This window comes from Hydra vulgaris, chromosome 09 (genome assembly GCF_038396675.1).
Source record: "Hydra vulgaris chromosome 09, alternate assembly HydraT2T_AEP".
Taxonomy (NCBI): Eukaryota; Metazoa; Cnidaria; class Hydrozoa; order Anthoathecata; family Hydridae; genus Hydra; species Hydra vulgaris.
In genome coordinates this window covers 48,056,374-48,072,500 of record NC_088928.1, presented here as the reverse complement: position 1 = coordinate 48,072,500, position 16,127 = coordinate 48,056,374, and the positions used below count along the sequence as shown (strand labels likewise).

Genomic DNA, 16,127 nt, shown 5'->3' with positions numbered 1-16,127 from the left:
ATATATATAAATATATATATATATATATAAATATATATATATATAAATATATATATATATATAAATATATATATAAATATATATATATATATATATATATATATATATGTATATATATGTATATATGTATATATATATATATATATATATATATATATATATATATATATATGTATATATATATATATATATATATATATATATATATATATATATATATATGTATATATATATATATATATATATATATATATATATATATATATATATATATATATATATATATATATATATATTATATATATATATATATATATATTGTAAACTCTAAATAAATTATACATATTAGAGTTATAATTAATAATTTTAGGTTATTTTATGTAAATTCTAAGTAAAACCACACCTAGCTTCTTCCATGCGTCGTTCTTCTTCTTGCTTTTGTTTTTCCAAGAGCATACTTAAAAATTAGGAGTATATTTAAAAATGAAGAGCATACTTAAAAATAATTAAACTGACTGTATTTATAAAGAAAAAAAAAAGTTAAAAAAAAACTTTTTAATTAAAAGATTTTACAAAATTTAACTTACCGAGATTCGTCCAATTGCTTTGTAAGATCTTCTTCTCTTTTTTGCCGTTCCACACTATTAAAAATTTGGAAAGAAATTTTTTATTTTTAAAAATTAAAGGATACTCCTCAATGATTGTAATGATGTTAATGATGATTGTGATTATTATCATAATGATCACAAGATTCATGATAGTCATAAACAAGATCACATGATAATCATCATAATGATCATTACCATCATGATCACCATAACTGACATGATTATCATGATCACCTTAACTGTGATGATAATGATGACCATCATCACCACAATTATCACCACAATGACCATAACAATGTTCATAATCATAACAGTTATGAATATGATAATAACATTATTAAGTAAAGTAGACAATATTGAGAAAAAAAATTTTGCAAAATAAGTTTGGTACTGCATTACTACATACCTGATCATTTTCTTGAGTAGGTCTGTTTCACTATGATACTTCACGGATAAAGAACTTAGTCCTGGTCCAACAGACTGTAAAAAGCAACAAAAAAACTACAAAAAATGATGCATAAAAACTAAACCAACAAATGACACATTGCCAAAATAGGTTTTGTTAAACAGTCGCTTACAAGCTGACAAAAATTTTACAATAATTATAATGAATAAAGATTTTAAAAACATTTTAAATATGATAACCTTTCGTTTTTCTCGTAGTTCTTCTGCCTCTTTTGGGTGGTTAAAGCGAAAAATTGCAGTTTTTCCCAAAGTCACAACATCACCTTCAAAGAAAAAAGAAATAAAAAAAAAAAAATTATTTATATATTAAAAAAACAACCAATCATACAACTAATAACCTTGCTGTAAACGTGTTCTTTTGCTTATTATTTCACCATTTACTGAGCATATCGCTGTAGGAAATGGATCAAGGACTACAAAACCATCATTGTTTTCAATAATGCATTGTTCCCCTTGAATATCAGGTCCACTAACAACTGAAATGTGATACAATCAAATTGCTAATAAAAGTTTAAAAAATATTAGAAATAAAAGAACAACATAAAAATAATAAAAATACCTATATCTGGTTGTGTTTTTGAATTTTCAGTACCAACAAAGGTTTTACCTTCCTAAAAAAATTTAAAAAAATTAAATAACATTCTCAAAAGATACATACATACATATATATATAAATATACATATATATATATATATATATATATATATATATATATATATATATATATATATATGTATATATATATATATTATCAAGATATATATGTTGTTATTTTTTTTGTTCAAAGGTTTTATACATTGAGATATACAAACAGACAAACTAAGAACAATTTGATAAAAGCAAATAAGCACAAAAAAAGCTTTAAATGTTATTTTTTAAATGAAAACAATATTAAATAAACAAAAGTCTTATGAATGTGATACTTAACTAAGAAGATTATTAAAAATTTCACATTTAAGAATGTTTACCCTTTAGTCAAAAGATTTAACAAACAAACTTATAAATATTGTTTAACAATTTGTTACTGTATTTCGATGGCATTCTTTTTATTTAATATCTTTAGATAAATATTTTTTTTATACATATTTTTATTAAAACTTTTTTTTTTAATTAAAAGATAATATTTACCTAAAATAAACAACTTTTAATATTTAAAAAAAGATTTATAAAATTAAAAATCTTTAATTCTCAGAAAACCTTCAAAAATTACCCAAACTTCTGTAATTTAATGTCAGTTAAAATTCTTAATAGTAAACTTATCTTTTTCTTTTTTAATATGCTTATATATTTTTCTTTAATACCTCCATATTTATATTATTAACCTGTTTAATTAAATAAAGGGTTCAATTAAATTAACAACCAATAGTTTGGTGTTATTTTAATTTCAACTTTTGGGTTTTTATTACTTTTACACTATTAGTAATGTCAGCTACAAATTCAATATATTATCCATATTGAGCTCTGTTTTGTTTGCAACTTTTAAACCAATCAATTGTCATAAAAAATTACTAAGAATAAAAACAAAATTAAAAAAAAAGTTAAAACATCATCATCACTCATTTTAACTTGTTTTACCACTGACTTGTAGATAATTAAACTTTTCTTTACAATTCATCTTAGGTAAAAGATACTGCAGGAGAAGAGGAAGTTCATTTTAAGCTAAAAATATTATATTTAAGTTGGTTTTTTTCTGCATTTTGCTAAGCAATATTGACTAATTATATTTACTAGAAGTACTTCTATGAAGGAACCTCTATTATTTAACAAACAACCAATGTGGAGCCAACAGCATTACACAAAGTTACCTGTTTATGAAGAAAAATATAAAGAAGTACTAGTGTATGTAAACAGTGAAATTAGACATTTATCACCTGTGCAATTGTTTAAAATCATTTGTATTTAGGAAAAAAATGCTTATATAGTACAATATAGTGTTCACTACTACGGCAATTAAAAATGAATTATTTACTTTTTCTATAGAGGAGTTGAAGACATTTTGATGAATTTTTCTTCTATCTGGTTAAAATAAATTACTTTCAAATTATTATCAAAAAATAAAATCATATTTACATTTGTGGATAATAGCAGGGCACCCCTTGGAAAGGGGTATGATGCCGAACAAAAATTAGTTTAAGGACGGCAAACTTGCTGACCTTAAACTAGTTTTTGTTCGGCATTAGATAAGAACAAAATTTTTATCACAAAGGTTTCACCACAACAATATAGAAATGAGGTAGGCAAAAAATTGGTGACCTCAGACACTTTTGGGTCGGTAGTTTAGTCGGCATTGCTGAATGCTGATCCTAATTCCAAGGACTGGCAAGGCTAAAATTACAAATCTAATCAAACTTTTAAAAAAAGACAATTGCTTGAAATATTTTTAAAAGTTTGAAATTTTTAAAGAGTACCCAGCAATTGATGAGATGATTGTTTGTTATTATGGTTGACATATGTTACAACAATTCATTAAAAGTAAACAAATTTGTTTTGGATTTAAAATATGGCCATAATACGGCACAACAGGTTATTGCTACAATTTTGATCTTTACACAAGAAAAAAACATTACAATAGCTCAATGGTAGGTGAGACCATCATGACTGGTTAGTTTGGAAGTATGAAATGAAAATAAGAAAAAAATTATAATTTCACTTATTTTTCACACTTTTAACCATTATAAAAGCACAGATTTTATACAAACATATTCATGGATAAAAATTAAAATCTTTGTTAGAATTTAGAAGAAATGTTACAGTGACATAATTGAAAATGATTTCATAAATATCATAGTCAAAAACCACAAAACCTGAATCAGTAATTGATGATATTGGATATGACCAAACTGGTTATACCTAATATCATCTGGTAGTTAAAAGAAAAAAACATAGATGCCAGCAAAATGTCAGCAAAAAAGAATGTCTAGAACAAATTGTGTAATAATAAACATACATATGTATAATAATGTATCATATGTATTGCTTAATGACATACACTTAATCTCATTTCAATATATGGCGACAAGGTTTTTAAGGCCCCAATGTAAGCAAAATCAATGTTGTGAAATCAATCTATGCAAAAGTTAAAATTTGTTAAAATAACAGCAACTAAATTTTCATGTAATATAAATATAAAAAAAAATTATTCATTGAAGTAATTAATAAATAAAAAGACTTGAATGGGTTTTTTATCAAGTTATAATTTATGAGTACTATGATTTTTTTTTAATTATTATTTTAAAAATTATTTTATTTTGGTTTTTTATTATTTTTATTTTGTATTTTTGATAGGGTAAGTTGGCGAATTTCAGGCAGTTTGGTGAACATTAACTGCAAACATCATGGAATCTGAACAAACAGATTCCAAGAATATACAGATGTCAATTTGAGCAGCGATTTATCTACAACATAGTAATAATTTTAAAAACAAATAAATACTTATATATTTCTTTTATTTATTTATTTTCAATACTGTATATTTTTTTAACAATTTGCACAACTTTGTGCAAGTTGATTAAGTAAATTTAATTTTGTGCATTTTGTTTTTATATTAAATTAAATAGATTTATTCAAGAAGACTAGGTAATTCTTATATTTCTGTGTAAATCATTTTTAGAGAACCATTATCAACTTTGAATTGGAGTCGGTTTTGGAATTTAAAACAAACATGGAACCCGGGACTAATTAAGGGTCACAGTGATCTTTTAAGACTTTAAACCGATTATAAAAACTAAACAGGCTAAAAAAAGAAAAGACTCAAAAACTAAAGTTAAAGAATAAACATGACTTGCTGAATACTATTCTAAAAACGCACTAAAAATATATCTTACATAAATGCATAAAAGAAAACTAAACAATAATTGGAAACTATAATATAAAATATAAGATGTATATATAATAAATATAATAAAATATAATATATATAAAATAAAATATATAAATAATATAAAACAATAAAATAAAAATAAAAAAAAGTTGATTTTAAATTCAATACTATATAAAAGTTGTACTTTATATAAAATTATAATAATATTATATATATTTATTATATATGTTATATTTATATAAAATTATAATCAAATTATATATAAAAGTTGATTTTAAATTCAATACTAGTAACAACGATCAGAGAGATTTCTGAGAATTGGATTCTTTTAAGAGAAGCCATTAATACATTTTTTTCAATTTTGAATTATTTCCTCTCACTTTTTTTCTTTATTCCTTTACTTCAATTTTTTTCTTTTTTTGATCATCTTGTTGAGTTTAAAAAAATCAATTCCATTGACAGCATGAGGTGTCTTAATAAGCCTCTTTGGATTTTTTCTGCTTATTATGACATTCTTTGAAATTTTTAGGTAGTTTGTAAATGGACAATACTACCAATTCTCATGAAACATATTTGATGAAGCGGATGGTTCATTAGAAATGTTGTTGGTGGTGGGTGGTGCTGGGGTGGTAATATGTGATCCAGAATGCACAAAGTAACTTTACCCAGTGCAAATTATTTCCCTAGGGATTAGGTTATCAGATGTTGTAGTGGTTGGGACAATAGACATGACTGTACCAGTTTGACTAACTGGATGGAAAAGGATTTTATTAACTAAAACGTAAAACAACACTGTTATAAAATTAGAGGGATTGTGATTTTTTTGATGCCAAAAGCTGTTTGAACAAAATTTAATGCTGCCCAAAATTTGTCAACTTATCTAAATGAAAATTTTAATTATTTAATTTGTGATTTTTGTTATTAATTTGTATTAATAAATAAAATTCAAAAAATGAAAAAAATCATTTACAAACTATAATTTTTACCTCATTTTTTAATTACATTTATTGTAATCTATATGTGTGTTTATGATTTTTAAAACATTTTAAGCCATGAAAATTGTAATATATTTATTTCTATTTTAAAAATAAAGTTATAGAGATTTATTATGGGATATTTATACTAAAAATGCTTTTTCAAAATTTGTCAAACATTTTGTTTATAAATATTTTTATAAAATTTAAAAAAAAACAATTAATAAGATTTAAAATTTTAATTCAATAAAACAAAAAAATAAAAAAAATAAAAATAAATAGATTGTCCCATTTAAAAAATCTAGTAGTTGAAAAAAAAGCTTACTTTGCAAAGATAAGCAATTGGAATGAAACTATACTGTTAATAACCTTGTCTCCAGCTCAATGATAAAAAAACTTTTATAAAAACACCATGTAATTTTTAAGTCATTTTAATTGATCTGCTGGTTTTAGATAAAATAGAATATTCTGAACTTTACTCTAATATTTAGTTATACCTGTTATGCAATTGTTACACTTTAATAAATAGTAAAAATAATCTAGCTTACATGCTGTTGCTTGGATAAATGCCTAACAGAGCTAAGATATATTATATAGGATATATTTTTGTCTTAGTATTTTTTTACACTCACTTTTATACGCAATTTATAAACAAAGTAAACTATGCAGACTCTACTGCTTCAATAAGATTTTTAAAACTTTTAATCTAAAACTATGGCTTTTGTCAAAAATTTCAGTCGATTAACATTGTTAAAATGTTCCTAGTTTGTATACCTCAGCGTTAAAACTCAGTTATAGACTTATATAGTATTAAAGTCATAAATACAAGATCTAAAAGTCAAAAAGATCTGGCTACTGATTAAAACCATATACTATATAATATACTAATAATAGTAATAAATTATATATATATATATATATATATATATATATAATATATATATATATATATATATATATATATATATATATGAATGTATATAGTCTTCCATGGTAGTCAAAAAGTTTCTTTGATAAACTGTAGTTTTAGAGAGAACACTAATAAGCCAGACCAGAAAAAGTTTAAAAACTTAAATAATTTTTTTATCTTTATTAAATGAGACTGCCTGCCCTAACCAAGCCCTCAATCAATGTAGCAGCACTCTGTTGCAAGTCAGGCTAAAAGATAGTCGATGTAGCAACACTCCCTTGTAGCAGCAGGCTATAAGATAGTTGATGTAGCAACACTCCGCACATGTTTTAAAAAAATGTTTATAATAAACAAAAATAAAAACACTATTAATTAAAAACTTTCTAGTCATTATTATTGCGGTTTTTAAAAAAATAATAAAACTTAATGTACTTCTGCATTATTTAATTGCTTTGACTTTTAGACGACATAAAAATGTAGCTTATTTGTTGAGGTCGTATAATTGTTGTGAAAGAGACTTTTTTTTACCATAAAAATCTCTTTTGACTACGAGATAAAGATATATATATATATTTTAACATTTTTGCTTCCAACAAGGCTGCAAGCAACTACTAATTAAAGTTGGAAGTTACTGGAAGGGAAAAGATGAAGATTGTAGAGCAAGATAATGATTGACAGACGACTTAATGGATTGCAAATTATATGAATCAGGAAAGCAAAATGAAGAAAGCAAATTCCAAAGAACTGATGTTCGAGGAAAAAAACTAGACAAATAAGAGTTTTTTGAGCACTTAGGAACAGTCACAGAAAAAAGATGAGACTTAATTGAATGAGGAGTAACACGAGAATAAATTTTAGTAGATGGCACAAGAGACGCTAGCTCTTTCGAGTAGTGCCCATTATTGTATTTGTAGAAAAGAGAAAGAGAAGCAACATTACGAAGATGTGATAATGGTTGGAGGTTGGCTGCAAGAGCAGGTCCAACTATGTTTACAATGCGTTTTTGCACCTTGTCTAAAAGAGAAAGGGCATCATTAGAAGATTTGCCCCAGATATGGCAACAGTATTCCATACAAGGCCGAATTTGAGATTTATAGAGATAGAGAATAGAATCTGAAATAAGAAAGTGTCGAGCTCAATAATGAGATGCAACCTTAGCAGATGCTAATTTTGCATTAGATTTGATATATGGTTTCCAAGAAAGATTGGAAGTAAGAGTTAATACTAGAAGATGAAGAGTGGATGACTCATCAAGTACATTATCATTCACAAATATAGGAAGATCTAAATTATTGCGATAACAATTGGCTGAAAAAATTGAGTTTTATCTTAATTAAAGTTCACCAGCCACTGTGAGCCCCATGCTGTAGCAGAAGTGAGATCCTTTTCAAGCTCAAATGCCCCCTCCAAGTAACCAGAGAGTGTTGGCTTCTTTTCATGACAAGAATAAATGGTAATATCATCAGCAAACAATGCCAACTTAGATGTGAGAATATCTGAAAGATCGTTAATGTAAATTAAAAAGAATATAAGGCCAAGGATAGAACCTTGAAGTTACAGAATAAGAAAAAGAGTGCTGTCCATCGAGGACAACTTTTATACGACAATTGGAAAAGAAGGATTCAATAATCTTAAAGATATTACCAGATACACCATAAGAAGAAAGCTTATGAAGAAGAACAGCATGCCAAACTTTATCAAAAGCTTTAGAAATGTAAAGAGCGATGGCCTTAACCTCTCCACCTTTATCTAATGCATGATAAAACCTATTGGTTATAAAGCAGCTGTAGAACAAGAAGATCGAAATCCATATTAGTGATCAGAAAGTAAGTTATTAGATTCAAGATGAGAAATTAAGTGTTTGTTAATAAAAGATTCAATAACCTTGCTTATGATAAGAAGAAGACTAATGGGACGGTAGTTAGACGAATCATATCATTCTCCAGAATTTTTGAAAATAGGGATAACAGACGCCGCTTTCTAGCAGGCTGGAAAACAAGACTCTGATAAACACTTGTTGAATAGTTTTGAAATTATATATATATATATTAATCTATTTTGTCTATAATTTATATATATATATATATATATTTACTAATATATATTATATATATATTAGTAAAAAATTAGTAAAATATGTATATATATATATATATTAGTATATATATATTAGTATAGAAGTATATATTAGAGAAGACTTAAAAATACCTTTAAATGATAAAGAAGAATTCCAGTACTTAAAAGATCATCTTCATGTGCAATCAAATGAGGTAATTCAGACTCCATTCGAATTCCTGCATCAATACGATGTTGAAAGGCCAGTGCACGATCCTAAAAATTAGTGCTTTAAACTTCTACTAATACTTTTTTACTTAAGTCTCTACCAAATAAAATTATCTAAAAACATCAAAAATGATGGAACTTTTGACTTGTGAACACTATATGTTTATAATGTTTTACTTATATATATTTTTATTTGTATATATTTTTTTCTGTATTATGTTTAAATAATTGCTTTAAAGATTTTGGTATTACATAATGCTCTTGTTTTATAATTTTTGAAATAATCAAATTTTGAAAACAAGCATTTTTTAGAAGCAGAATGAACATTTTTTATTAGCTACATTTAAATTTTTTTGAAGCAAAATAAAAATTTTTTATTGGCTACATTAAAATTATATACACTTCTTATTGCTTTATATTGCATAGTTTTTAATTCAACTTTGAATTAAAAACTATGGTAATATATTGATAACAATTTCAAACTTAATAATAAAAAATTTAAATACTTTCAAAAACATAAAGCTGTAATTTATAAGTTAGTTTATGGTCTCAAATTTAATTTTATTTCAATAATTAAAAACATTTAGTTTAACTAAATGTTTTTAATTATTGAAATAAAAATAGTTTTGAGACCATAACAATCTTTAGTTAACAGTATAAAATAAAGCGTAAAAATATTATTAAATCAGCAACATTACAGAATGATAAAAAATACCAAATTTTTTGATTGGTGGAATAAACCATCGTTAGTAACCATAATTTCTTTTTCAGAAAATCAAAGAATTTAATTAGTTAATTGTTAATGAACTTTTTTGAATGAGGTAAACTTGATATAATGACTAGAAATGTTAACATTTCTTTTTAAGTCGAAATAATAAATATAGCGATCATAAGAATTTAAGCAGTTATTTGCTTCAACTTAAATTATTTAATAATTTCAAAAATTTAAGATCATTAAACATCAAAACGATGCAATTTTTGTTTTAAGTGTTAAAATTAATTTAAATAAAAAGCAGGGAAGAGTGGGTTAAAGTAGGACAACCTAAATATTTCCAATTAGGAGAGGTCATTTATCAATGTTATCTAATATAAACAATAAGATTTCTTACTCTCTATTTAGCAGATAATGCTTTATCTCCCTGCGTGTGGTAAAAACTACATTTTTGAAAATTACCTCTAAATAATGATTTTTAGAAAGGTAAGGTGGGACTAAGAAAATTAGTTAATCTCTCATTTCTCCCATATCATTTTTGTATAATTTTATTGTGGGAACCTTTTGAGTATTTTAATGAAGATTTACAATTTTAATAGTAATTAGTTAATTTTTGTTAATATGTTGTTAATTGCTTGCTTGTCCCACTTTTACCCCCAAACCTGTCCCACTTTACCCTAATAACGCGGTTCCTCTAAACCAAAAGTATATACTTTGTTATAATCTGCTGTCAATTTTTGGGGATGAAATCAGTGCCCAAAATGATGTTTTATTTGTTAAAACTTGTTTGATGCAGTATATACATTATATAATAAAGATGTTAAAAATATTTTAGAAATATTTTTTAATGTCCCACTCAATCAAAAATGATATTTTCATCTATTAGCTCTTTTTAATTGCAATTTTCTTTTGTAAAGAAAAGACTCAATAGGAAAAAAGTAAAGTTTTTAATAAGAAATAAGTCTCTAAATCACCAGCTATGAAAAAAATCAGATTTACTTTTTTCTTAACGGGTGTTTTAGTTAAAAATAAAGATTTAATTTTTTCAAAGAAAAAAATAAAACTTGACTTCTTTCTTAGCAGTTTGTTAAAAAACTATGTATTTTAAGCAATTCAAAATAATATGTTAAAGCGGCTGTACAGAGAAGTAACAGAGTACTGAGAATAAGATTTATTGAGAGTTAAAAGTAAAATATAAAAATTTATATTGTATTTTATTAATTATTCATTTATTTTTTTAATTTATTAATTAATTATTATTTATTCAATTATTATTCAAATATTCATATATTATATCATTATTATTATCAGCATATATCACAATATTATACATCAATTAATGAATTGTTACTATTATTATTCAATTATTATTATCAATTTATCATTATTTATTGTATCATCAAATTATTCTTAAAAAATAAATTTTTTTAAATCAGCATTTTTTTTTTGTGGATTATCAGGCTTTATAACAAAATGACTTTATAAACTGTGCAAACTCAAAAAGTCAAATGCATAAAAATTTAGGTGGAAATTACAAAAATTAAATTTGATTATCCAGAAAAAATTTACTTTTCATTATTTTTTTATTTCAGTCGAAATTTGTTGAAGATTTGCTAAGTTACTATTACATTTGTAAAAGAAATAAATATTTGCTAATGTTATATAAATATTTGCTAATTTACTATTAGGAAAATAAGTCTAAACATAATTTATTTTAGAAAACAGTGTCTTAATTGAGTCAATCCTATTTTAGCTGTGTCTATTCTATTTTAGCTGTGTTTATCTTATCATAAGTGTGTTTGTCTTAACTGTGTCTATGGGTGTAGTATTACCTTTATAATGCTGTGCACCACTACTTTAAAGTGGGCTGCCTTTTCAAATTGTTTATTTTGTGCATTATAATAATACCATTTTTAAACTATATAAATCCTAAAAACAGAAATACAGATATTAAATGTAAAAATCAACTAACTTGCATAATTTTCTGTGTTTCTTTCCATCTATCTTTCCACTTATCTGTTAAAGCACCAAGTCGCTCCTCATTTTCATAAAGTTTATGTGCTGCTATTCTATCTGCATCACTGAGAACTTCCTAAAGATTAATACCGATTATAGATACTAATTCAATAAGAGTGACTTCATGTAAACAGTCAAAACTTTTTTTTAAACAATTTTTATACCAATTTTTATACAAATAAAAAGATATTTGTGTAAATTAAATCTAATGTAATTTGTGTATTTTAACAATCATAAATAAATTAATATTACAATGATACCTATGAAATAAAATAAAGCATACCTGACCAATAATAGATTTAAGTTTATCAATTTCTGCCCTTAAATCTCTAATCAGCTTGACATTGGTATCCTGTAATATTAAATGTTAAAAAAAATTTAATTCCAAATATTTCAATTTCAAAAAAATAAAACCAAACTTACTCTCAATTTTATAGACCTAAATCTATAACATAGGTCAATTTTATAGACCTAAATCTATAACATAGGTCAATTTTATAGACCTAAATGTATAACATAGGTCAATTTTATAGACCTAAATCTATAACATAGGTCAATTTAAAACAGTAAAGAGGAAAAAAACTAGACGAATAAGCATTTTTGGAGCAATTTTCAATTATATATATATATATATATATATATATATATATATATATATATATATATATATATATATATATATATATATATATATATATATATATATATAAAATGTTTGTTGTTATATTTAAAATACTATTTTAGATAAAATAAAATTATACATGGATACACGCTGGATATGCTAGAATGCAAAATTTACAAAAATGAGAGGTCCTAATCAAAGCAGAATTACCAAAAAAGTTAAAAATTTAAAAAACAAAACTTCACCCACAATAATTATTCTGAATAAGAACCAAAATAGCATGAAATTAACAAAAATGAAAAAACTTCTTAAAATTTGAAATTTTTCCTGATTCTAATAAAAGTTGTTCCATACTCTAAACATGACAACTGTCATGTTTAGAGCATTTTAAAAATAAAAGTATAAAAAAAAATTTCATTAGCTCATAATCAACAAAAAGTACACCTAGTAATAAGTAGAAAGCATTATCTCATTGTCAATAGAAGTTACCCCAGGTAATTAGTTAAACACCTTCATTTAGCTACAAAGTTAAACTGCATTAATAAACTAAAATTTCTAATAAAAGTAAATAATGCTGCTATTTTATGTGTGAAACCAAGCTATTTTCAGATTTGAAATTCTGTTTATAAATAAAAACAAATGTCTGACCTCATTAACAGTTGGTTTGTTTATAATGTTCTTTGCTCTATTTGCATATCGCAATGTACTCAAAGTTTCAGAGTAATTTATATCTGCAGGTGATATTGCTGTAAATTAAAACAGGTTTGCAAAAATAATTTTTTAACAAAAATAAAAATACATAAGAATCAGATCACCAAAAAAATTTATTTTTAAATATATTAATATATTTTATTAAACAATTATCATATATAATCATACTATCACTTTTAAATATATCCATAAAATATATTCATACTTTGTAAACTTCACAGTAAAACTTATCTAAAAGGATTTAAAAAATCTGCTTAGGGAGAAAAAAGTGTTTCAAATGAATAGAAGTATATTAGGTGTCACATCACTTGTAATTCCTTCATCTGCTTTTTTATAAAGCTAAAATGAGTTTTTACTTTAATATTTTATACTTGAGTTCAAATTTGAACAGCATAAGTAAACATCACCATCACTCACAGCATCACACACACAACATAAGTAAACATGCAAATCACACAACAAGCGCTACAGTAACAAACAGTGTATCATATATAACAGTAATAAAAATATCATAGTGAATATATACTACACAACTAGTAATTGCTCATTTCATGAAACCTCAAAAAAATATTCATAAAAAATTAAACATTTAATGAAATACAGCATTTAAAAAAAAGATTTATATAACAATTGTCAAACAGTTCAAACACATAAAACAGGGCTCATGACTTTTATGTTTAACAACTTATATAAAAAATGAGCAAAACCAATACCTTGGTGAGCAGATTTACAGGAAAATATACACACCAAAATTGTTTTGATACATTAAATAAAACATTTCTACTTACACTCATAAAGTCTATATATGCTTCTTGAAATTTTTTTTTTTAGATAAACTGTAGAATTCACAGATACAAACTAGATTAGCTAACTTAATAGATTATTAACTTAGATTGGCTAAAATATAAAACTCATTTTTTACTCAAAAAAAGATATTAAGCAAAATTAAATTACCCGCTATCATGATGGTTTTTGAGTTGCCTCCTAAACTATCTTTTAGTAACCATGTTAAAATTGAATCTCGATAGGGAATAAACAGATTACTCTTTTTAGGATTAGTTGATGCTTCCGCTAAAACCAATAAAAAAAATTTTATGACATCAAATCTTTTGAAAGCAACTCAAATCAATTTAATTTTTTTTTACTATAAAGCTACCTAAAGAAGAAATAACAGATCCTAAAGTAACCAAGGACTTGTTTATATTTCCACCTTCCTTTAGTCTTAAGCCTGTCGCACCAGTAGAGTTAGCTCGCTCACTGAAAAAAACACATATAATCAACATTATAACAGCAAACTTAATACTGCGTTTTTTAAGACAGAGCTTTCTAAATCCATTAAATAAAAGCTAATGGTAATTATTGCAGATAACAAAAGATGCATATTATTAATTGATAAAAACCTTCATAGCTTTTTGTTGAATCAACCCAAAAATGCATTTAACCATATCTCATCTCCACGTTTGCAATTTTCAATTATATATATTTGATAAGTGTTTTTACTAATTTATTATTGCTCTGTTCTTTTAGAACATTGAGCACTCTGTTTGTAGAATAAAGTAACATAATTTTTATATATATATATATGTATTTTTTTAAACATCTTCGCTTTTCACAAGGCTGCAAGCAGCCACTAATTAAAGTTAGAAGTTACTGAAAGAGAAAAGATGAAGATTGTAGAGCAAGATAACGATTGACGGACAACTTAAAAGATTGCAAATTATATAAATCAGGAAAGCAAGATGAAGGAAGCGAATTCCAAAGAACTGATGTTCGAGGAAAAAAACTAGATGAATAAGCATTTTTGGAGCAGTTAGAAACAGTCACAGAAAAAGGATGACACTTAATTAAATGACAAGTAACACGAGAATGAATTTTAGTAGATGGCACAAGAGACGCTAGCTCTTTAGAGCAGTGCCCATTATAGTTTTGTAGAAAAGAGAAAGAGAAGCAACATTACGACGATGTGATAATGGTTGGAGGTTGGCTGCAAGAGCAGGTCCAACTATGTTTACAATGCATTTTTGCACCTTGTCTAAAAGAGAAAGGGCATCATTAGAAGATTCGCCCAAGATATGGCAACAGTATTCCATACAAGGCCGGATTTGAGATTTATAGAGATAGAGAATAGAATCCGAAGTAAGAAAGTGACGACCTCGATGAAGAGATGCAACCTTAGCAGATGCTAATTTTGCAACTGATTTGATATATGGTCTAAATTATTTCGATAACGATTGGCTGAAAAAAATTGAGTTTTATCTGAATTAAAGTTCACCAGCCACTGTGAGCCCCATGCTGTAGCAGAAGTGAGATCCTTTTTTGGGTGTTGGTTTCTTATCACGACAAGAATAAATATATATATATATATATATATATATGTATATATATATATATATATATATATATATATATATATATATATATATATATATATATATGTATATATATATATATATATATATATATATATATATATATATATATATATATATATATATGTATATATATATATATATATATATATATATATATATATATATATATATATATATATATATATATATGTATATATACTATTACATAACTGTGTATACACTTAACTAAATGCACTTAACTAAATGTGTTCTATATAATACAAAAAGATTAGGTTTAAAATTTTTTTAAACAAAAAGTATTTTTAGGGGTGCCTCAAGACCCTTAAAAATTTGACAGGTCCCTAATATTTTGAGAAAAAAAATTTTCTAAAGTATGTCAACCTGGTACTCAAAAGAAGTGAAATTATATAAAAACTTCAAAAATAATAATCAATTTACATAAAAAAATGTTTAAAAAAATTATTTAAAAAATATTGACTTTTTTTATTTTTATCTTGAAAACAATAGTTTTTAGGTGATTATATCTGAAAAAAATATTTTTATGTAAATTGATTATTATTTTTGAAGTTTTTATACAATTTCGCTTCTTTTGAGTACTAGGTTGACATACTTTAGAAAAACTTTTTTTTTCAA

The 16,127-nt window shown here is 24.6% G+C and overlaps 1 protein-coding gene across 2 annotated transcripts in view; it reads right to left on the bottom strand.

Annotated features, from left to right (window-relative positions):
- The window catches only part of LOC100202449 (kinesin-like protein KIF16B), a 182,255-nt gene that overhangs the window by 38,668 nt on the left and 127,460 nt on the right, over positions 1-16,127 (bottom strand). For both annotated transcript variants that reach the window (XM_065805924.1, XM_065805925.1), the window contains 12 exons: positions 14,279-14,379; positions 14,077-14,193; positions 13,060-13,157; positions 12,073-12,141; positions 11,746-11,865; positions 8,987-9,109; positions 1,633-1,684; positions 1,412-1,549; positions 1,254-1,336; positions 1,015-1,088; positions 588-641; positions 404-457 (listed from right to left, as the gene is read on the bottom strand). In XM_065805924.1, the coding sequence (XP_065661996.1) occupies positions 404-457; positions 588-641; positions 1,015-1,088; positions 1,254-1,336; positions 1,412-1,549; positions 1,633-1,684; positions 8,987-9,109; positions 11,746-11,865; positions 12,073-12,141; positions 13,060-13,157; positions 14,077-14,193; positions 14,279-14,379 (1,083 nt within the window). The remainder of the gene's footprint in view (positions 1-403; positions 458-587; positions 642-1,014; positions 1,089-1,253; positions 1,337-1,411; positions 1,550-1,632; positions 1,685-8,986; positions 9,110-11,745; positions 11,866-12,072; positions 12,142-13,059; positions 13,158-14,076; positions 14,194-14,278; positions 14,380-16,127) is intronic.